The sequence below is a fragment of the Esox lucius genome, chromosome 8 (genome assembly GCF_011004845.1).
Source record: "Esox lucius isolate fEsoLuc1 chromosome 8, fEsoLuc1.pri, whole genome shotgun sequence".
NCBI lineage: Eukaryota > Metazoa > Chordata > Actinopteri > Esociformes > Esocidae > Esox > Esox lucius.
Genome location: NC_047576.1, coordinates 23603184 through 23626095, shown reverse-complemented (window position 1 = coordinate 23626095; position 22912 = coordinate 23603184). Strand labels below are relative to the sequence as shown.

General features: G+C 42.3%; 1 protein-coding gene across 1 annotated transcript in view; it reads left to right on the top strand.

Moving 5' to 3' along the window:
• Window positions 1-20811, top strand: part of tgfbr3 (transforming growth factor, beta receptor III) — a 94064-nt gene extending 73253 nt beyond the window's left edge. Inside the window, exons 11-17 of the mRNA XM_010872096.3 lie at window positions 556-717; window positions 1277-1480; window positions 3699-3977; window positions 5013-5121; window positions 10135-10161; window positions 10292-10399; window positions 17867-20811. Coding sequence (XP_010870398.1) covers window positions 556-717; window positions 1277-1480; window positions 3699-3977; window positions 5013-5121; window positions 10135-10161; window positions 10292-10399; window positions 17867-17988 — 1011 coding nt within the window. The 3' untranslated portion in view covers window positions 17989-20811. The remainder of the gene's footprint in view (window positions 1-555; window positions 718-1276; window positions 1481-3698; window positions 3978-5012; window positions 5122-10134; window positions 10162-10291; window positions 10400-17866) is intronic.
• The last annotated feature ends 2101 nt before the right edge of the window (window positions 20812-22912 follow it).

The window sequence follows — 22912 nt, the reverse complement described above, 5'->3', positions numbered from 1 at the left end:
TACTGCCAGAGAGGGCTCCAAACTGATCTCTGGACGTTCCCACGTTTTGATTCTATCTCATCTTTTGTAGCATGTTTTGGCAGCTAGATTCAGATCAGATTCAGCCGTGTCACTGCTGTCCTGAGTCCTTGAATAATGCAATATTATAAAAATAGTTGGGCGTCAATCACTGGGAAAATGTCCCAAATGGCACCCCTAATCCTTAATAAATATTGCACTGCTTTTTACCACAGCCTTGAAGAAGGTATTGCAATTTATAGGGACTAGGATGCCATTTGAGACACCAGTATAACAAATATATAGCGCCCATAGCATGGAATTTGCGCTGTATCTTTTTTGAAGGTATCTGCACTATGCTCAGTGAAGAACTCCCCTGTGTGTTTGACGTACATCTTCGAATAAGTCAAAGTGAACCAGGACAGTTTGGAACAAGGTTGTTTCCCAAACGACACCGTCGCTGTTCATTTTACAGTGCACACTTTTTGACCAGGGCCCATTTCATGCACTACAAACTGTATCTGAACTGAGCTCAACTCCCTCGTGGTTGACATCCAGATCCTGATAAGTCAAGCTGAGCCTAAGGATGGGAGTGGTGGTCCTCCGGATTATGAGGATCTGGAGCCCGGAGACGTGACCTTCCCTGGGGATGCCGAGGAGCTGGAGAGGGCTGCTTTCCTGGATCGCACCACTGGGCCTGATCACAGCTCCTCCATTCTGGTAACACATCTATTGAGTTAATATATGCTGTAGATTCTATATGACACTCTCTCAGGGACAGAATACAGGTCCACCTTTCTGATGAGACCACTATCTCACAGTTTTTTTCCCCTCTGCACTAATATCCATGTCTTATAAACCCAAGGGAATTAGTTGTGGTTGAGGTGGAAGGAAATGGGAATAAAGAGAAAAGCATTGCATGACAGGGCCGTCTTGGGGTTGGGAGTCAGGAACAGGCCACTGATAATCACTTATTAGTACCTCCATCTGAATCCTAGCCAGATGTGCACATGCAGGTTAAAACTCCAACCCCCAGAGTCCCTCATCGCTAGTAAAAAAATATCTGGGTTTTAAGGAGGATAGAAGATTCCAACAATTGCGGTCTACTCCCTTCCTATGTCTTGAACTTTTTCTGACCAGAACATTTTTGGGAAATCTCTTTAGTTTTCCCTTTCAACTTCCTTCCTGTTTCTGTATCTCTACATTGATACTCTTACCCAAGCACACTTCTCCCGTCCACTGTTTTGATTGGCTGTCTTCTCTCTGCTCCTTCCACCAGTTCAACTGTACCTACAGGTCAAAGCAGGCCACCCGAAGAAGACCAGGATCATCAGGACAGTATCAGGGGGACATTCCAGAGTCAATAGACCCGGTCCGAACTGATGTGATGTTCAACATGGAGCTGTACAACAACCAACTCTTCTATTCTCAGCCCTCTCAACCCGCTCACACCGTTTCCCGAAATAAACAGGTCTTTGTTGAGGTAAATAAACAGTCAACCCAGAGGTTAATGGACTTAATAAAAGGTCTTCATGTAAGGTTAATGGACGGGTCTTCATTGAGATCAACGGAGCAGTGAACTTCTGTAAATGTTGTCAACATACGCCATGTCTGGATCTGTGTGTGACACACTCAGGTGAACGTTAGTAGTCTAGTGTTGAAATGCTCTGACATTCTTGGAGCAATTTACCAAGAGGGAACATTGGTTGTGTGCGTCTGTGTGTGTCCATGTTCGTGACTGTGTCCCTGCCCTTCTCAGTACGAGGCCTGTAAAAACACCAGTGATGACTGTTCTTTGTGTTCATGGTATCTGGTCTGGAGCTTTGGCCCACTGTCATCTTTTAGTGTTTTAGCTTCCACTGAGACTGTTTATATTTGGTCTGGGTTGGAAGAATATAAAGCTAACATACCATATCTCCTTTTGCTGTTGGCTACCCCAAAGCCAGTGTCTCTGTCTTTCCCTCCGTCTCCTGTTCTCCAAGCACACAAAGCATTTTGAATACTCCATTCTCCCCAGAGACATTCACCTCTGTTTATTTGGTCTGACAAGTCCCCGAATGCACCTTGCTAATGGAACTGCAAATTCATTTCCAGAGAACTCCGGATCTTTGATATGTTGATTTATGCTGGTATCTGAGTTGGACTGCTGCCCTGCCAGTGTGGCCTCAGAGACCCAGCAACAGCAGGTCACAAAGAGCCCTGTGTGGATCCATGGGGTCTCTGGCACTCTCCCACTGTGGGCTGAGGCCTGCCCTGACCCTGTCCCTGACACTATGGGCCAAACTGAAGGCGTGGAAACTGCTGTTGTGCAACATGTGCATCGTAACCTGTGTTACGTATAGGTCCTACTCTGCACTCTGTGGATTTTCACTAGTCATTGCCAAGCATTAATAGTATTCTTTGAGGGAGAAAGAACAGAGATTTCTGTTTTTGTGGTTCCCACAAGGATAGAAAAACTAAAGTGTGTGACTGTGTGTGTGTGCCTTTGCATGCGCGTTTTTGCACTTAAGTGCTTGTCTGAGATTTTGACTGAACACGTTTTTTTGACTTCCTTGGCATGGCATTGGCAAAGCCAGAAGTCAAGCACATGAGAGAAAAACAGCAGAGGGGTAGTAAGTCATGGAAATGCCTTTGGTCTGTCGACGGAAAGATCCTCTTAAAATATTTCAAGGGACTGAAAACCACTTCAGGATGTGTGATTGTTGGACCTGATACCACTCTGATAGTCTTCCTTTAGTTTGTTCGCTGTTTTAAAAGAAACAAAGCTCTAGGAATGATGGAGTGTACAAATGTTTGGCAAGATGTTGTTTCTCACAGAACTTTGTAGACAATTCAGGGCTCCAGACTGACAATTTACACTGGTGTCACAGAGTCTTTCAGCTGGTGACACCAGCAGAGGACGTCCAAACTTAAATAAATGCTTCCACATTTTATTGTGTTACAACCATGGATGTTACAGTGGATTTAATTAGGATTTGATCTTTAGTGAATAACAATTTTCAACTCTTAAATATTCTCAATTATATTGAGATCCAAGCTTTGACTGGGCCACTCCAGGACATGGACCTTTTGGTTTTTTACTCCAGTCTAGCTTTGGCTGTATGTTTGCGGTCATTGTCCTGCTGGAAGATTAATCTTCTATCAAATCCCAGGTCTCTTGCAAAAGATTTCTCTGCACTTTCCTGCATCCATTTTGCACTCTATCTTCACAAGCCATTCAAGCCCTGATTCCAAGAAGCATCCCCATAACATGGTACTGACAGCAATATGCTTCAACCATACTTTGATATCGATCTGCCCATCCCTAACAGACATAGGGAGAGAGTTTGATCAAGACAAGAATTATTCACATTACTGTTTGACCAAATTATAAAAGAAAAAAGCTTGTTTCTGAAGGTTGTGTTGGTGCAAGCCATTAAAAATGTAACTCAAAAAGCCATGAAAAAGGTTTCAAAATGCAATTTTTGTCACATTTTGTAATGCTGCAATTTAAATTAACATTTGTCAACTATATGACAACAACCATGAGCGCTTTCAGCAATAAAATAATTTAACCCTTTAAAGGCTGTATATTCGCACATTTCTTACACATGACACACTGGAGAAAAGTAAATAACTTTTCTCCAGTGTTCCCGGTATGTTTAGAAAAAGTATATGACATGAATAAAAAAATAAAAAATCTCTTTCTTTCTGTTCTTCAGATTGAAGCTTTGAAAGTGGACCCAGATCTGGGCTTCATGATCCAGTCCTGCTTCATTTCTGTGAACTCCAACACCAACTTCCCCTCAGAATATACCCTGATTGAGAACATCTGCCCTACAGACGAAACAGTTAGGTACTACCCTCAGAGAGACACCCAGAAGGACCGGAAGAGATTCAGCTTTATCTTCAACTCAAACTTCAATGAGTCGCTGCTCTTCCTTCACTGTGAGATGTCCCTTTGCACCAAGAGGCCAACCAACAACCAGGGTCTGACTATGGTATGTCTCCATTCATCCGACGTCTTTTTACTGCCCATTTCTGCAACAACATAGAAGAGAGAAACTTGGAAGTTGTATTGATACTAGTAATATTCTTTTCTGAGATTGGCAGTATGTGTAGAGTGAAGAGGAGGAGACAGATCTGAGGTGCAAAATGACCCTGCGCTGCCAGTGCTGCATTCTGTAGCAGCTGCTTCTTTTAGATACATATTTTCAGAAACCCAGACTCCACTGGCATGACCTGCTTTTGTGGTCCATGCGGTGATTCATTCATTTTATGGTAATTTGAGCAGCACTCGGCGTATGTTAAGGTTGTGTTTACAGTGTGACTGGGCAGGCCAGTTGTTCAGAAGGTCTTTGCTCCAGTTCACAGACTTGGCACGGAGACAGGCTTGCCGCACTGTCTGCTAGTCTTCATCCATTCTAAACCAGAGCAGGAAGCATACATCTATTTCAGGTTTCCTAAGTAACCAGCTGTAGAACCAAAACAAGCCGACAGATTGAATGTCACTTCTCCTTCTTTCGCCTTGCTGTATTAATCTGTCTCTTTCTCTCTATCTGTCTCTTCCTCTCTGTCTGTCTCCTCCTCTCTGTCTGTCTCTTCCTCTCTGTCTGTCTCTGTTGCATGGAAGCCCCCATTTGTCAGTCAATCAAGTCATTGCACTTTCATAACTTTCTCTAAGCAGATCCCCTACTCTCTATTTGGTGATCTGAGGGACTCTGCATTATAACGTCCTGTGAGAAGTCAAGCAGGGACACCAAGCAGAGTCACACCAGCACAGCAGATGAATGTTTACATTACAGTTTGGATATAGATCAGGCCTAGGGATATTTGTTTGGACTAGAGAAAATATCACACAAATGATAGGTGTTGCCAAAGATCAATAAGGGGCTTTGTCTTGGATACATGTACAGAGGTTTAATGTATTGATTTTTCAGACACTACTCATATATGTTACTCAAATAAAAAGCAACTAACAGTCTGATGGAAAATAAGTAAAATGTAAAAATGGTGGCATGTTTCTCTCGATCCAGTGCATCCAGCCAGATGAGGCCTGTACATCCATCAATGGAGATATCCTTGTCGCCATGATGATGAACACCAAGACTACAACCAAGGCCCTGATGGTGGAGGAAAAATTAGGTGAGTGGACTGACATGTCCTCTCTAGACAGTCCTCGTACATCACCGGTATCATCTCTGTGATAAAAAGAGTATAGCACTCCGGTAATGAACGTCAACATTTTTTTTTGCCACACAAACGTTTCAGGTGCACTTCTTCACGACGCATAAAATGTTGTTTTTCATTGTCTTTCATTGTCTTTTATTTTTCATTATGCATGCTGAAGGCGGCTTCTTGCAGTTCGTGCTGCAATATGTGCTATCCTATTTTTGACCTTAGGTATATACAAGGATTTAGACCCCCGGGCGAATATGTTTATATATGGGTGGATGGGTCAAGCGTGTGGTCCGTCTGTTCTCTTTGATAAACCAGTTTGTACAGCATATATGGGGAAGATGAAATGAATTTGCAGAAGCAAGAAGAACGTGAAAGTACTTATTACCTCTTTCCATCCATCCTTTATTCTCTCCCGCCCAGCTAAACATCAGAGACAATCTGCTTTTACTACGGTCTCACAGGAGGTCTAGTGCTGGTCGGCTTTCGCTGGGATTGGGATTTGAGCCAGTTTCCTACAGTGGGCAAATAATCCTTGCAGCAATAGGAAATGTGAATTATTGTGTGGATTATAATTAATGCATTTTTGTCAAGGTAGATCCATGGTTTGTAAGGGAAAAGCATCAAGTTTTCAATTCTAAGTAGAAAATATTTAACTTTCGAAGCCTTTTAAAACTTCAAAAACACTAGATGTTTTACATTTCCGTTGTTGCAGAAAACGTTCTGACTGATCAAAGTATTTTTATTCATTCACATAAACTATGTATGACTGTGGAGAAAGACTGACTTGAGAGCATGGGCAGCCAAAATAGGATACATGCAGAGTGCTGAGCCAGTTGGCTGGAGGAGACTGCACTTTGTTGGGGGTCATGGAAGAAGGACAGGAAGAGTGAATAAGACTGTCTGGGTGGGGAGGACATCCCGTAGTAAGACAAAGTTTAGTTCTGCAAGAGAGGACAAGCGATACCAAATGGTTCTAGTCACAATAAAAAGCACATCCTCTCCTTCCTCCCCCGTCACCCTCTGTCTCCCCCTCTCTACCTGTACCTCCCCCTGTCTCCCCCTCTCTACCTGTACCTCCCCCTGTCTCCCCTTGTCTCCCTCTACCTCCCCCTGTCTCCCTCTGTCTCCCTCTACCTCCCCGTCTCCCTCTACCTCCCCCTGTCTCCCTCTATCTCCCCCTGTCTCCCTCTACCTCCCCGTCTCACTCTGTCTCCCCGTCTCCCTCTGCTTACCCCTGTCTCCCTCTCTCTCCCACTGTCTCCCTCTGTCTCCCCCTGTCTCCCTCTGCCTCCCCCTGTCTCCTTCTGTCTCCCCCTTGACTCCCTCTGCCTCCCCCTGTCCCTCCCTCCCTCCCTCTACCTCTCTATGTATGCCTTTTCCTTCCTCCCCCTTTCTCCCTTTGCCTCCTCCTCCCTCCCCTCGCCTCCCTCTGCCTCCCCCCATCTGGACTTGATTTGCTAGCGGTGGGAGTGTGTGGGCGAATATGTGTGTGTGTGTGTGGCTCATTGAAGCATAACTGGGGTTTGGTGGGCCCCAGCCCAGTTGTACCACAGTTGGACCCGGCAGTACCGTGTGGAAGGAGCGGAAAAACACAAGTCATCCACATCATCCAGCATGGAGCTCCAGTTGTTTTCACTTAGCCCTTCTCTGAGGCCTCAACTTCCCGGCAGAGAGCACTGGTATTTTGGATACCTTTGGCAGTGGATCCTCATTGCTGCATTAGTCAACTGCTCGTTCACTCTCTCAGTAACTGGGTCGCTCCCCATTCTGGGTTAGGTTTAGGTGTGTGTGAGGTCAGCGCTAGGGTGGGGAAGGCTGGGGAGGTCCTGATACCCCTGGGGTCTTGGGGTGACCAACACTACATTGTACTCATTAAGATGGAAAGCCAAATCATAGATGGAATGATGTCATGAAAGCCCCTTCTCTGTTTTAACTGCCAGGGCTTTTCCAAATAGCAGAGGGGGGTCCATTAACAGTTGGACTGTTGGTGTGATGAGTAAAACCCTATTGAGTCATACAATGACTCCTAAACTGCTGGACAGACGTAGCACACTTAGAAGGGTATTGGGTGCTATTTAGGACACTTTACTCCCAGGTGTAATCATACTGTGTTGATAATGAGGGGCTGCCCTTGTGCCAACTGCAAATTACTCGGGTGAATGTTTACTAATGCACTTAGTTTGAGCTGTGCTAACATATTAGCACCATAACACCACTACTGTGGATATAGACTCTGGCTGCGCGTGGAAGGACACCCTGTTCCTTATTTACTGCACTACCATTGTCGGGTAGTATTCTTCTGAAGGTACGAACCAATTTAACCGTTTCAAGAAATGAGCTCCACTACTGCAGGCACTGAATGTTTCACTCAGACATGACAATGGTTGTTGGCAAGGGATGTGTCCATCATTGATGATGTTTAGAAGTTAAAAAAACTCAGCAACCTCATCTGCTTTTAGCCCTCAGAGACCCAGAAGGACAGGGCAATTACCAGAGTAGGTTCTGACTGTGTGTACCAACTGAATCCTAGTTTAACTAAGCCAAATGTGCCAGTGGTGAGTTTATTCTTGTGCCCGTGCCAGGTGGGACTAGCCTTGTTTTTTGTGGCAATGTGGTCTTAGGTCAGCACAGATATACCAAAAGCTCTAATGAAAAAACCCACATCTGGGCTCTGGAACCATGCATTTAATACAAAGGCATCTCTTATGCTGAGATGGCAAAAGAAAACAAGCAGTCTTTCAAGCAGCCTGAGTCCTGTACTGGACAGGATCCAAATGAGTTTAGCTTGATCTACAAATCAAAGAGAGACGTTTGTGTTCTGTTTGGTGCACACAAAAAAAATCCTTCAAAGCAAAATCTACAGCTTCCCTTTTTACGGAACAGCAGTCTGTAAAGAAAACAAACAAAAAGCCATCCAAATTACACCTAGCAAAAGGGACAGTAGTAGCGTTGAGTAGTGGTGACAGCCTTGAGCTATGAAAATAGGTTTCTCCCTATACTTGATTTTGATGCAGGTTTTATTGCTAAGCTTCCAGTGAACAACTAACTTAGAGCACCACCATTTTGAACCCCCTGCTCCATATCTCCTTATGCTTTAAAAAGTACAGTAATTATAAAACTCATAAAACTGTCTGACTGACTGTGTGTTAACTGACCGATTGCCTGTTTGGTGACTGACTGCATGTAAATAGCACAACCAAGTTATCTGGTGTATGCTTCTTGGGAGGACAGACCTTGGATGTCAAGTATCTCATAGGGACCCCATTAGTCATTTGTACACACTGTAGTGAGACAGGTTAGAGGTTGGGGGCAGAGGTTGCTCCATGTGAACAGCAAACACTGCCCGAACAAATGACGTGTGTTGAGTGGCTATGGGTTCAGTGACAACTCTGGCTGGAGCACACAGAGATGAGAACATATGCCTAGCTTTACATTTAGTTTCCTCTCCTTCTTGTCTTTCTCCCAGTGTCTCCCACTATCCCTCATCTCTCACAAACACGTAGCACAACTGAGATCAATGGCAAAGCTGAATATGTATAAAGAACAAAGCTTCTTGGAGAATGGTTGGACGTTAGGGTGTCTTTCATGCTTTCACCAGAGTCGCAGAGTGGGTCTGGGAGGAAGACCCAGTGGACCACATGTTTGGGCGAGGCGGGAACAGGGCAGCGTCCCATACTCAGAACCGCAGCCCAGAGCTGGGGCTTCCCATGCATGTTCTGACCTGGCTCGGAAAAGGTCTTCTGTTGCAGTACTGTCATACTTTGTTCTATACTTCATTAACTAGCATTTTCCTGTAAACAAATCTCCATTAAGGGCTGGTTGATGGAACTCCTTTAACCACATTGGTCTGGTTTTGCTGACCTCATGATGTCTTTGGCTCTCTTCTCTGGTCTGGAACTACTTGGGCGTCTCTGGGTGTTGACGGGTCAACTTTGCATTCTCTACATAACGAACAGAAAGAACAGATAAGACTGGAGAGGTGGAAGGGAGGGAGGGAGAAAGGGGGGATGCAGGGGGGAGATGGAGCGATGCGGAGGGTTGTGAAAGAGTGGTCTGGAGAGATTGGGGGAGGCATACTGTAGAAGGTTGAAGCCAGGGATGGCTGTCATGTTACTGCCATCCCTTGTGATATCAAACTCTCGCGTAATGGTGATATCATCGTCTGTTGAGAGGGAATAAAAACCCAAGGGTGTTGTTTCCCAGAATAGCTGGACATAGTGCTGGAGTCTTGGACCCAGACCAAACCTGCTCTTGAGTTTGCCTCTACACAACAACCACCATTGTATTTGTTCAGGCGTAATTAGAACATCATTTGATGCTTGAAGGCCAGATGACTTGAAATGGTCTAAAAGGCTGAGGCCCGTAAAGGAGTCATCAGGTTCACCTCCGCATTCTATTTCTTCTGGTCAGACATAGTGCACTAAAAGGAGTTATGGGTGATGTTTGGGACGTTGGAATAAAGGGATAGTTCATCCTAAAATCCAGTTTGGGTGAAATTCCCTTTATCTGTGATTTTATCTGAAGGCCTGTGGTGTCATGCAGTGCAGCCTTTGCTAGTTCGGTTGTCCAGTTTTAATTCATGAATTTGACCGACCTGAATGATAATGGAAAGAAGTAAAGAATTACTTATCATTAAATATTACACTATGGGCCTTCAGACACAACCACAGGTAAGGGGATTTTCATCTAAACATGGTTCTAGGTCAAATTATCCCTTTAAGGTTCTGTTAGCTAGATACAGCTTTGAGTTGCTTCATCTCTCTTCCACATTCTTCACCACCACAGATATCAACACAATGTCCTTTTGAGGATCATGTTTAGGTTCATTGGGTTGCTCAGTTTCTATTTATAAGGGCTGAGCTATTTAACAACAGGTGTTATCGACACTTTAGCGCAAAGTTCAGATGTGATGTTTTCTTGCATTTAAACAGGAATGTTTTATCTATGTTAACACCAATTTGTTTTTGTGTTTCACAGAAGAGCCAGAGTACACTGAAGGGCCACGTAAGTCAGCCAATGTGTTTTTACATCTCTGAATATTCCACCACTTCGCCATGTTCACCAGATACAGCCATGTCAAGCGTTTTCATGCCCTTTCAAACCAAGGATTTGTCTGCCTCTTTCTGTCCTTCAGCTGACTTGCATGTCTTGGACACTCCGACTGTGGTTGGGATCGCCTTTGCTGCATTTGTGATTGGGGCCCTGTTGACCGGAGCGCTGTGGTTCATCTACTCTCATACAGGTAGGGCCATCTGACCCCATCTCCTTACTGTCCCTCAAAAAGGTGTCATGCTGTGACATCGCCACTGCCATACAACTGGGGACGTCGGCTAGTGCTACACTACATACATTTCTTTTACATTGACATTTCTTTTTACATTGACAAGGTCGTTTAGGAGACGCTGTAATGCATGGCAGTGCATTAACTTAACATTACAGTTAGGTCCGGAAATAGTTAGACACTTACTCTGATTCCAGGTGTGGCATTCGGATTTGGAAGCTGTTGCTATGAACCCATAACATTCAGTCAAAGGAGCTCACAATGCAAGTTAAACAGGCCATCCAAAAAAATATATCCATCAGAGAGATAGCAGGTACATTAGGAGTGGCCAAATCAACAGTTTGGTACATTCTGAGAAGAAAATAATGCACTGGTGAGATTATCCAAGTCTACCATAAAGTGAAGACTTCACAAGAGCAAATACAGAGGGTCCACCACAAGGTGCAAATCATTCATAAGCCTCAAGAATAGAAAGGCAAGATTAGACTATGCCAAAAAAACATCTAAAAAAGCCAGCCCAGTTCTGGAACAGCATTCTTTGGACAGATGAAACTAAGATCAACCTGTACCAGAATGATGGGAAGAAAAAAGTATGGAGACGGCTTGGAACATTTCATGATCCGAAGCATACCACATCATCTGTAAAACACAGTGTAGGCAGTGTGATGGCATGGCCATGCATGGCTTCAAATGGCACTGGGTCACTAGTGTTTATTGATGATGTGACAGAAGACAGAAGCAGCCGGATGAATTCTGAAGTGTATAGGGATATATTGTCTGCTCAGAATCAGTCAAATTCATGGATGTTGATTGGACAGCTCTTTACTTTACAGATGGTCAATTACATAAACATATTGCAAAGGCAACCCAGGAATTTTTTAAGGTAAAGAAGTGGAATATTCTGCAGTGGCCGAGTCAATCACCTGATCTCAAACTGATCAAGCATGCATTTCACTTGCTGAAGACAAAACGTAAGGCAGAAAGACCCACAAACTAACAACAACTGAAGACATGAAGGAGGAAACCCAGTGTTTGGTGATGTCCGTGTGTTCCAGATTTCAAGCAGTCATTGGCTGCAAAGGATTCTCGATAAGTATTAAAAATGTGCTGCATTGTCGACACTGTGTTTTTACTTTAAACTGTGTCACACCTAGCATCAACTGTGTTATTTCCCTGGGTTTACATGCATGACCTCCCATGAATACCAAGTTATTCTCTTTCTGACTGTGGCAAGAGAGGCCAGTGGCCTCTGTCACCCTGGAGTTCTTAGAGTTGTTTATGAGCATATGTCTTGGACTGAATTTTGTGCGTCAACCTGTCCTATGTAGATGGCCATTGGTCTGGAATTTTCTCAGTTTGTAGATGGTCCATCGGACAGTGGAATGATGAACACTGAATTGCTTGGAAATGGATTTTCAACCCTTCTCAGATCGACTCATGGGCATCAATCATCTTTCTTCTGAGTGCCTTGGATATGGCTTTTTTCATCTTGGCATAATGTGTTACCTCTCACCCATTGGGTGGAGATACAACCACACCAAGTTTCTGATCTTTATGGAAGACTGGACCTTCTGAAGTTTCCAATTTGCACCTGTTTGGGTGTACTTGATTCAAATTTTAGATGTTTTGTGTGATGGTAAAGGTAGGGGTGTGCAAATTTTTTCTGCATCAAGAAATTGCTTTTCTGTTGACTTTTATCACTGATGGTGTTTGGAATTTAACTTGAATATCATTGTGTTCAAGTATTTAAAAAGACAGCATTCCAGAGGGTGTACTTACAAGACTGTACCCGCTGGTGCTCATGCAACCTCTCTGGTAACCTCTCTGCACTGATGGAAAGATAAGAGCCTCTTAAGAATGTCCTGAACATTACAGTGCCAGAAAGCTGCTGTTTTATAATCTGGAAAGAGTCACAAAAACATCCCACCACTGACCGAGGCGAGTTAACAATAACATATTGACTCCTCTACTGTAAATATATCCTGTTTGTCAATGTAAGCAGTTCTTCTCTTTCCTGCCTTTGAATGGGTCTTTGGCCCTGTAGGGTGGTCGAGAGGTGGTCACTGAGTACTCACCAACACAATGGTCTCAGCTCGGACAGAGAGGGGCTTGGAAGCTGGAATTCCCCCTGTTCATTTTGTGGGGCGCTTGCCATTCGGCTCACAGGAAGAGAGACACAATCTGTCCGTTAGATGCCAAGCCAAGCCATTTCCCCACCAGCGGCTGCGTTTTTGTGACCCCTGATCCCTGCTGACCTCTGGCAGGAAGTGAGATTGTCCCTGAACTCCGGAGAGGACCCTACTGAACGTGCTCTAACACAGGACAGGCCTGTCTCTACAGGTTGACTGACCTGGCATCAACCTGGTGTGTGTTTATTCTGCTGACCATTCTTTATTGATTCCTGATGTGTTCTACACAGAACTCAGTGGAATCCTTCAGAAACTGGGCTCTTACTTGAGTATGAGTGTTCAGCTGAACACCCCCCAGCATTACATCCAACAGACCAGTATTGTATTCAGCTATGCTATTGTAAGTTCCTCCCAGCCCATCCTCGATGTATTCTCAGTGGAATACAGTGAAATGAATTGAAAATGGGGTTTCAAAAGAACTTCCTCAGATGGGACAATAATGTTGATCTAATCTCGTTGAGGTCATTACAGATACAGTGGGGAGAACAAGTATTTGATACACTGCCGATTTTGCAGGTTTTCCCACTTACAAAGCATGTAGAAGTCTGTAATTTGTATCATAGGTACTCTTCAACTGTGAGTGACGGAATAAAACAAAAATTCAGAAAATCACATTGTATGATTTTTAAGTAATTAATTTGCATTTTATTGCATGACAGAAGTACTTGATACATCAGAAAAGCAGAACTTAATACTTGGTACAGAAACCTTTGCTTGCAATTACAGAGATCATACGTTTCCTGTAGTTCTTGACCAGGTTTGCACACACTACAGCAGGGATTTTTGCCCACTCCTCCATACAGACCTTGTCTAGATCCTTCAGGTTTCGGGGCTGTCGCTGGGCAATATGGACTTTCAGCTCCCTCCAAAGATGTTCTATTGGGTTCAGGTCTGGAGACGGGCTAGGCCACTCCAGGACCTTGAAATGCTTCTTAAGGAGCCACTCCTTAGTTGCCCTGGCTGTGTGTTTTGGGTCGTTGTCATGCTGGAAGACCCAGCCACGACCCATCTTCAATGCTCTTAATGAGGGAAGGAGGTTGTTGGCCAAGATCTCGCGATACATGGCCCCATCCATCCTCCCCTCAATACGGTGCAGTCGTCCTGTCCCCTTTGCAGAAAAGCATCCCCAAAGAATGATGTTTCCACCTCCATGCTTCATGGTTGGGATGGTGTTCTTGGGGTTGTACACATCCTTCTTCTTCCTCCAAACATGGCGAGTGGAGTTTAGACCAAAAAGCTCTATTTTTGTCTCATCAGACCACATGACCTTCTCCCATTCCTCCTCTGGATCATCCAGATGGTCATTGGCAAACTTCAGACGGGCCTGGACATGCGCTGGCTTGATCAGGGGGACCTTGCGTGCACTGCAGGATTTTAATCCATGACGGCGTAGTGTGTTACTAATGGTTTTCTTTGAGACTGTGGTCCCAGCTCTCTTCAGGTCATTGACCAGGTCCTGCCGTGTAGTTCTGGGCTGATCCCTCACCATCGTTGATGCCCCACGAAGTGAGATCTTGCATGGAGCCCCAGACCGAGGGAGACTGACCGTCATCTTGAACTTCTTCCATTTTCTAATAATTGCGCCAACAGTTGTTGCCTTCTCACCAAGCTGCTTGCCTATTGTCCTGTAGCCCATCCCAGCCTTGTGCAGGTCTACAATTTTATCCCTGATGTCCTTACACAACCCTCTTGTCTTGGCCATTGTGGAGAGGTTGGAATCTGTTTGATTGAGTGTGTGGACAGGTCTTTTATACAGGTAATGAGTTCGAACAGCTGCAGTTAATACAGGTAATGAGTGGAGAACAGGAGGGCTTCTTAAAGAAAAACTAGCAGGTCTGTGAGAGCCGGAATTCTTACTGGTTGGTAGGTGATCAAATACTTATGTCATGCAATTCAATGCAAATTAATTATTGAAAAATCATACAATGTGATTTTCTGGATTTTTTTGTTGTAGATTCTGTCTCATAGTTGAAGTGTACCTATGATAAAATACTTGTTTTCCCCAATGTATGTGTCTGATTGACCTAGTTGCAATACAATACAATACATATCACCTCTGAAGTGCACATTGTAATAGAGTTGCTGTTTGCCCACCCTACTGATGTTTCATCACTTTAACTTAAAATAGAAATATATATTTTTTTACATGCATTTATTTTTAACATGCTGTCAATGCATTTACTAATTACTGGTATTTTTTTGTGCCTCTTGTGTGAAATGAGAATTCATTTCTACAAGTTGTTAGATAATTTTCTGTTAACTTCATCCCTCTGGCACCTCTTTAAAATGTCCACTTGGAAACACTTAGGAGTTTCCCAGAAAGATACACCATCAGTAACTTAACCCCTTAGGTTGGCCTGTGGCCGAAAGATAGCTTAGGTCAGAAGTTGAACTTCTTTAGGGAAACAGGTGTAAGGAATGTGGTTATGAAAAGACTAGGAGAGTAAAGCCCTTTTAGAAGTTGAATAAAAACCGATGAAGGCATGTGGTTTTAATATCAGTGTTCTAGCTAGCTGTTCCTGTGTTAGATAATAACAGGCTGAGAGGCCCAGGCTGCTTCCCAAATGTCACTCTGTTCCCTGTTCGCACTGCTTTTGATAATGCCAACAGAGCTATGATCAGATATAGTTCACTGCACTATAATGTATAAATACTAAGGAACTATTTGTTACTTATCCCTATTCAGAACTCATCTGTATTCTGCTGTAGTCAATGGAAAATATTGACTTGTAAGATCAGATATCCCTAAATGGAAGTAATAGTGGTGAGAAATCCAAGACTTCTCAAAAACAACTGAAAATATCCGCAGTAGTATATTTTTAAATCCAGTAAATGATGAAACGTAAAATATACCCACACATATTCCCTCTGGAGGCAAGGGACAATGTTGTCACAATAAAAACCAAAACCACAGTCCTTTTTATTTTTGACACTGTCACCCACTACTAAAACAAACCCATCAAGATTCCTTGTGGATCCTATTTTGCCAAAAAACATGATGTCTGAAACGTGAAGGACACGTTTATGCAGTGGGCATGAAGACATTCTTATCATGTACTACTACACACTGTAGTTAGCCATAGGAGGCCTTCATAATAGGACAGCTAGCTCACACTTGGATACTGACCATAAGTTATTAAATGTAGCCAGGCTGGGTAGGGTCTGCTCTCAACTATCCTTCTTCATTACCTTGTATTTGCATCCTCAGGGAAGGGACTAGTATTAAAAGGGAAATAAAAAGATATTTGAACGTGAACTGAAAAAGCTGTTGTTTATTAAAGCACTATATCTTCAGTACAGTAGTGCATCCTGTGTGTACAGACTTGAGACGTTCGATTCTCAGTATCCCTCCATTTTAGGACATGCTACGCGAGGAATGTGAACGGTCTCCCCAATGGAACCCTTTTCCCGATATAGTGCACTACTTTTGACCAGAGCTCCATAGGCCCGGGACAGTTGGAGGGCAGTAGGGTGCCGTTCGGGATGTTGACGTGGAGGAAAGATACTGTTTTAGAAGAGGACTTGCAATCTGGCAGCCTGCATTGTAATACATTTCACCAGGGGTTAAGGAGGTTGCCCTCAGAGACAGGGAGTGGGAGTTGCCCGGACGTAGACCGGTGGGATGGAACAAGGTCAGTAGACTGTTGCCTCACTTCAGTAATGTCATCATACGGCATCTCAGTCAGGCCAGATGGTTAATAACAACATTTACTTCATCACCTTGGATTTATGGAGTCTGTTTGGACAGCTCATCATGAGGTTTCTAGATCCATTTTTGCACAAGCTTTTGCGTGTTTAAACCCGTTGACTGAATGGGGGAAAGAGAACTAAGCATTTAGGGTCAAATACTAACTTCCACTTCTTTTGAATTTTCACCTAATAATATCAGTGCATTACCTTTTTTCTCCCATTGATAGTGGTTGAGTAAGTGAATATTCAACTCAGGACTTGCCCCTTAAATTCCTACCAAGAGGTAACCTGACTTCTTAGAGAGAAAGATTGGACACAGAAGAGATAAGTCAAAGTGAGCCAAGGCCTTTTGTGTTTGAAAGCCCATGCAGGGTTTCAGCTGGAGCTCTTTGGCAGCACTGCTCTGGCAGAAATTAAGCAAAGAGATGAGGGGCCTGAAAGAGGGAAACAGAAGAGCTGTAGGGCTAAAATCACGCAACACATACACACACACATATATATATGTGTGTGTGTGTGTGTGTGTGTGTTGCGTGATTCTAGGCCCACAGCTCTTCTGGTTCCCTCTTTCAGGCCCTTGTATACAGAATATATGTAAAATTACAGGAATACCTACACAGAACCACTCCAGCAACCAACAAAGACAAGTATGGTAAATGTAGACAGAATTGCAAATCAAGGCCCAATGTGCTCTTGTCAAAATTTTGGACTGAACCACAAACCCAAGTTTTCCAGTGGCTTTTTCTCTCTCTTGCCGTAGAATCCTCTATGGTCCTCACTCAGCTATGCAGGAAGGGAGACAACTGGGCTTGCAAACAAACAACGGACGGAGTGCATTTTAATACTAGAAGCACAGTGTGCCAGATATGTAAAACAAACACAGGGCTTTTTTCAGATGCCTTCAGTTCCCTGTCAGATAACTTTCCAAACAAATGGTAGCATTTTTATTTGTCCCCTAACTTTCTGTCTCCAGCACTGTAGCCCAGAAACCTAAAAACTGGAATGCTCATTTAAACACAAAACAATAAACAAGTCAGTGGTTTGAGATCCCAGCAGAAGGCCTGAATGTTTATTCTGCTACATGCGCTAAAGCTACGCTAATTGCTTGCAGATAAACCAGAGGGTAGAGCTGGATGGATAAACCCCAGTTCAGTTATTTCCATTTATTCTTTCCATTTGAGACAAAGCTGGATCAGGCACTCTGATTGGCGGACTTAAAGAAGTTGAGTCGTGGTGTGATAGGCGACTGTTACTTTCACTTACAGTCCCTTTCTCCATGAAGTGATGGTCACCACATGGGACAACCAGCAGCACTGGGAGTCATGAGATACATTTCCACATCGGTCTGTCACCAGGATGAGCCAGTTGCCTCTAGATAACAACATCTTTTAAAAAAGAGGAGTTACAGACAGAGTTGAAGTCTAATAGTTTTGATTTACTACATAAATCTCCTTACCTATTGACCTTTTTCCCTACCATTCCTATTCATCCCCTACCCCCCAAAAATATCCCTTTTGCCCCTACTCACTCTCTCCCTCTCCTGCAAATCCAGGTGATCCAGCTGTCCAACAGCCGGCCCAGAAGTCCCAGCCCCCTGCCTCTGAGAACAGCAGTGCGGCCCACAGTATCGGCAGCACACAAAGCACGCCCTGTTCCAGCAGCAGCACAGCTTAGCATCGCGAAGCCCGACGGAGAGGCCCCCCCCATGCACGGCCACAGGAAGGGCCTCACGGGTCACAATGGAACTGGCTTGGTTGACATTTGTTTCGTATGAAAGGAATTATTTTGGTGTGATTTTTGAAAAGATGAATGTTTTGTTAAAGAAGAAAAGACAAGACAGAAAACAAGGATTTTTATAGATATGAGAAGAAAAAAACACCTAATGATGTCTTGGCTTAAATTGGGTCCCGTTTTAATTTCAACACAAGTCGTTGTCATATAGATATACATTAGTGATTGGGGAAACGGGACTCTCAGTCAGAATGGCAAAAAGGTCTCATATCTCCAGACAGACAAAAAAATAACTGATAGGGAAATACCAATTTTGTATCCTCCAAATGCTGCTTTTTTATTCTGCAACAACAACAGATTTCTAGTTTAGGCTGTAAACAAACTAGTGTACACCAATAGCACTGGAGACAGTAAAGCTGCCTGTCTGCAAACATCTGTGGCTGTTATCAAGACTAGTGAGATAAACAACATGGAACATCCACAGGAATGCCTGCTAACTCCTATCCACATGCTATAGAGTTAAGGGTTACTTCCACATTTCCAGTATATATGCAGTATATAATAGATAAGAGATGGTCTACAAGTTGAATCAGAGAGCAGTGGAGGTGTGCTTTCTCCACAGTCCCCCTCCAAAAACCAGAGTACAGTGTCCTGAATGTGTGGGGTTAATCACTTGGAATGTGAAGGGACATAATGAGGATAACAAATCAAGATGCATAAATAGATACTTTAGATGCCAAGGAATGTGAAAGAAAAAAATAATGTGAATGATTTTTTGATTATAGCCCTGTTTGCAAGCCAGCTATTCATGACTATCGTAGTCATAGTAGGACTATAGCAACACATTAATCTAAACAATATAAACATATATACCACAATGTGTATTTGGTTATATGAGTGATTGCTTTACAGTCCGTAGTTTTAAATTGATTAATGTTACACAGCTTGGCATTTAGAGTTCTTAGTTATTGTATCCTATATCAAAGCAGCCATTGTAAAGCTATGTATATTTTTGTGAATATTGTAAATAATCTAAATGTTATAAGAGCATGAAAATACTATGTGCAAGGTTTTGTGCATTAGAATCAATATACATACATTGTTAACTAAGACAGTGTAAACTGGCTGGGTTTGGCCCGTATTCCCAAATATAATGTTTTATGTTTGTATCCACTGTTTGTTAACGAAAGTGCTACTGGCTCCAGTATCGTTGAAAGTGAATTTGAGTAATTAGGCATTATATTAAAACCACGAAACCACTAGACCTTCAGCTGTTTTAAATTTGATTGTACATAATATCGTAACCAAAAGCGTTGTACTTCAAACAAGATAAAGGTGAAACAATATGGTTGAGATTGTGGAATCCAATAATAGTAATTGGCACTTTTCTATGTTCAGTAAATCGGAATTGATGTTTTTCATGTTTATTGGCGATACATTTATAAATACATTGTCAATCTTACTCACCTCAGCATGAGATAGTTGTTGCCGTACACTTGTGAATCTACATGTGGTGTGTTAGCAATGAGTTCAATGTAAGTGACACACATGTTGTGTTGTTTCAGTTATCACATCACTTGCCATACAGAGGTCATTCAAAGCCAAAAGAACCCCACCGTCATAGAGTCCATGAATGTTCTTTGGTGTGCTTTTTTTATTTGGAGAGTTTGAATAGAATATATTCATACATTCATAGAAGATATTACTATATTTTGGTTGAAAAGGGATGGTTTGTACCAATTTTATATGTGTTTATGTTTGTAGTGTAAAGTAAAAGCCAATATATTAGACTGCAGTTTAGCAATTTGGATTAAACCCTATTTTTATGTATAATGTGTTTAAAATGTTGCTTGCTTCAGATCATGATAGAGAATGTATGTTATGTCAGAGCTTTGAGTCATTGATGTATGTAAACATGTATAGATGTCTCCACAGAGAAAAACAGAGTATAAGTATATATTTGTGTATAAAATTATATATTTTTGGAAAGTATTTACCTAGAGCCAATCTATTGTTCCCTCTTTGAGTACTGTGAATTTTTTGTTTTGTGCTCCATTAGTTTTTTTGTGAATGTGCATATATTACTTCATATATTTCCAGAACCTTTCACCTGGCTGGCTTTGGGATTTGATCCAACAACACTTCTGGGTGGACTAACTACCAATCTAAAAGCTGTTAGCTGACATGGTTAAATGAGCCACTGTCAGTGATCGACAAGAGAAAATGGATGCACAATCACATTTAGAAATTGCACTTTGTGTATTGTTCTACTTACTTTCAATTGTAAGTTGAGATCCTGTGAGCCCTTTTTGGGCGGGCCAGCCCTGTAAATGGTCAAAATTTTAAATATATATATATATATACTGCCAGGAATTTTTCCAAAGCCAATAGTTCTCCCACAGTGTTGAATTTGACGTCCTCACAAGGATACCATATCTGCTAAGATTTCGCTCTGTAAACATAGAAACAATTAGATGTTCTATAGCATTTCAAAAGTAATATATTTACAACCCACCTTTTCAATGTAATACAAATGACATTATTGATAATATATAAGTAAGCAAGACTAAAGTGCTATATGAACACAATGGTATATGGGCGAAACGATGTGCTTCATTGTGTTTTCCATAAATGGAAAAATAGTATTTTCTGAATAGTTTGTGTACAGCTTTCATATTATACATTTAGTTGTATTCATACTCTCTGGACTCTGGTCTTAGTCAATGTCAATTCTTCTGTAACTGTGCCATAAAAGTTTTTTTCTTATTTTGTTCTATGTTGTTTGTACTAATGGAATGGTCCATTTAAACCTGCCACACACGTTTGATTGAATTATGCTCTTAGTCTGTCACCATCCATTACTTGCATTCATTACATTCCTGCAGCACACTGGCTTTTCTTATGGTTTGAGGAATTACTGATGACCCTGTTTTCCGGTCTAACAGGGCCTAGGAGGTGTAAAACCATTCTTTATGACCATTCTCCACACCTATATGGAGTAACTCCCCCTTCTGAAAATACCCTCATTATACATTTAATATACATTTTGGATTTGAGTAGATCAGAATCAACTCTTTTGGAACCTTTTCTTTTTGTATCTACCTCATTGTGTGTGTGTGTGTGTGTGTGTGTGTGTGTGTGTGTGTGTGTGTGTGTGTGTGTGTGTGTGTGTGTGTGTGTGTGTGTGTGTGTGTGTGTGTGTGTGTGTGTGTGTGTGTGTGTGTGTGTGTGTGTGTGTGTGTGTGTGTGTGTGTGTGTGTGTGTGTGTGTGTGTGAATGCTTGGTGCCCGCTCGCATGGGTCTGTCAGAGGTTACCCGTCACACCATTAATCGAGGATGACTGGCTCAAAGTAATAGGTGGAATGGAACAGATGGAATGGTGTCAAACACATCACACACCTCAGGTGTGATACCTGTCCATTTACCCAGTTCCTGTCATTATGAGCCATCCTCCCCTCACCAGCCTCTTCTGATGTGTGTGCATTAAATGTTGGTGTTTGTGTGTGTGGGGTGTGTATGTGTGTGTCTGAAAGCATTATATCCTACTATTTGCTATGTTTTGTTGGTGGAAGGGTCCTGTTTTTCTTTGTATGTTTTAGCCTAAAAAATCTGAAGCTTTACCACAAAATGGAGTGAAAAAATTGTTGCCTTCTATTAATTGTTGGTTGTAACTAGTAGTATTTTTCGCAAAAGTCAGTGGAAATACTCTTGGTCTGAAAGCGATTTGTTTTGTATTGCAAAGCTTTCTGTAAATGCTGTAAATATGCATGGTATTATGTATCCACATTTGTATGCCTAATACAAATATTATAATCCTTAAAAAAAATCCTTGTTTTGTCTGTTTCGTAGCTTCCTCTGATTAAGACACTTGTGACAGTTCATCTTAGGTAATACAGACTCAAACGTGCAGGATTTGATGTGTAGATACTTTTATTTAATGCAATTTGATTAAGGTGAAGCTAAACACAGTAATACTGTTTTGACATCTTGATTTTGTCAGAGGTTATCAAAAATAGAGTGAGTAATCGAGCGAGTGTGTTCTATAAAATCTGTATTGCAGAAGATAATTCCAGTAATATTTAAATTATTCCAAACTATTGATGCTGATTGAATTACATCCTTTATTTAACCTCAATGTCAGCTTGTATTTGCATGGCATTGTAGCTTTTTGCAGTATAGATCTATTTTGTTCAGTGTGTTTTAAATGCTTTTATAAAATTCTTACAAAACAATGCAAGAATTTTGTGATGCTAAAATCTGACACTAACATTACAAAAAGTGTACTGGAGTTTACTGATTAACTTTGAAAGCCCTGGTTGCTGTCAAGTGGGAAGTTTGTAAACTAACAACATCATGCTGAAAGTAGGTTTGACCTATTGACTTTTGGTAAGCACCGAGAAACCACATATAGTAGTCTACGGAGCAATAACCTCATATAGCAAGGCAGATATCGAACCTCACGTAGGCCTTGTCTTATAACAATCTGTTGCGGTATTGATGTGTTAGGTTTGGCAGGGGGTTGGTGATGTCATCAGGCCTCTCTCGGGTGAGGTCACTAGATGCAGACCACATGGCAAATAGAACAAGTGGGAGATCACCTAGACATGGGCACTCGTACACATCCAAACTCAGACACGCAGGTTAACGGATATATACAATATAGACAATGACGAACACCACACACTGTGACACAACTCTCCCCTCCTAATTGACTTATAGGAGCTGTCATAAGTCGTGGAAATGTTACGAGCTATTGAACTCAGATGTGCCAAAATGGCATTCCAATTACAGTCTGTCCACACTTAAAATGTCATCGCTAAAATGCTAAATGTCATAAAACCCCAAACAAAATCACATCCACCCATTC